General features: G+C 58.5%; 1 protein-coding gene across 1 annotated transcript in view; it reads right to left on the bottom strand.

Moving 5' to 3' along the window:
* Positions 1-962, bottom strand: part of CSMD2 (CUB and Sushi multiple domains 2) — a 655,591-nt gene that overhangs the window by 1,290 nt on the left and 653,339 nt on the right. The window contains exon 69 of the mRNA XM_010841252.1: positions 654-741. Within this exon, the coding sequence (XP_010839554.1) occupies positions 654-741 (88 nt within the window). The remainder of the gene's footprint in view (positions 1-653; positions 742-962) is intronic.

The raw sequence follows: 962 nt of genomic DNA, 5'->3' as shown, positions 1-962 counted from the left end.
AGGGGTCCCGGAGACTGGAGTGTCAGCATCCTGAGGGGGTATAGAGCTGACCCTCAAGCACTGGGGGCTGCCTCCTGTCTCCCCCTGCACCGCTTCCCAGAAGCCAGGACCCCTCGCCCCACTAGAGGCTCTGGGTCTAGGCCAGTCTCTGGGGTGAGGATGCTTGACACTTATGACGTGTGCTGCAGGGTAAAGATGCCAGGGAGGAAGCAGGGAAGGATGCCTCCTTGACACTCAATATTCTCATCTGTAAAACGGGGACAGGGAAACCACCCTTCCAGGGCTGAGATGCCCCTGTGAGCCCCACGTGGTCATAATGCTCGGGGTGGGCTCAGCAATGCTTCAGGGCTGGCCAGGTAGTGTTGAAGGGGGGGCACATCTGAGACCTGGTGTCCCTGAAGCTGGGGGCTCTCAACTCCAGGGCTGAGCAGGAAATGGTTTGGCCATGGTTGCCTGTATCATGTACTGTGCTTGTTTCCGAGGAGATATGTCACAGCTTTTATCAAAATCTCAAAGATATCCCTGACCCTAGAGAGGCTAAGAACCCCACCCCCTGGACTGCTAAACTTCACCCATCCCCTGCCGTCCATGCCAACACACACATTTCCCCACCACACGCTCGAGCTCACACTCCAGGGACAGATGGTAGTTACCAAGTCTTTGAAAGCCGAACTGCCCGAAGCCTTGGCCCTTGACAGAGCCTTGGTAGACGAAGGTGCCTCCAGAGGACTCCGAGGAGACCTGTGAGGGTGGGCGCAGAGAGGGTAATCCCGTTTATTAACACACATACGCACATTCGTGTGGCTCCTCACATTCCACCTACACGAACCCTGGAGGTGTGCCAGGAGCCAGAGCTCCTGCCAGCCAGGCCGGAGCTGTGCCCACAGGTACCCGCTGCCAAACACGCTGGCTGGCGACACCCGCCCCGTGTCACCCCCGCGGACATCGGCTCTCTGCCCACA

This window comes from Bison bison, unplaced genomic scaffold (assembly GCF_000754665.1).
Source record: "Bison bison bison isolate TAMUID 2011002044 unplaced genomic scaffold, Bison_UMD1.0 scf7180017864158, whole genome shotgun sequence".
Lineage (NCBI taxonomy): Eukaryota > Metazoa > Chordata > Mammalia > Artiodactyla > Bovidae > Bison > Bison bison.
The sequence above is the reverse complement of the archived record's forward strand: the minus strand, read 5'-3'. Positions and strand labels throughout refer to the sequence as shown.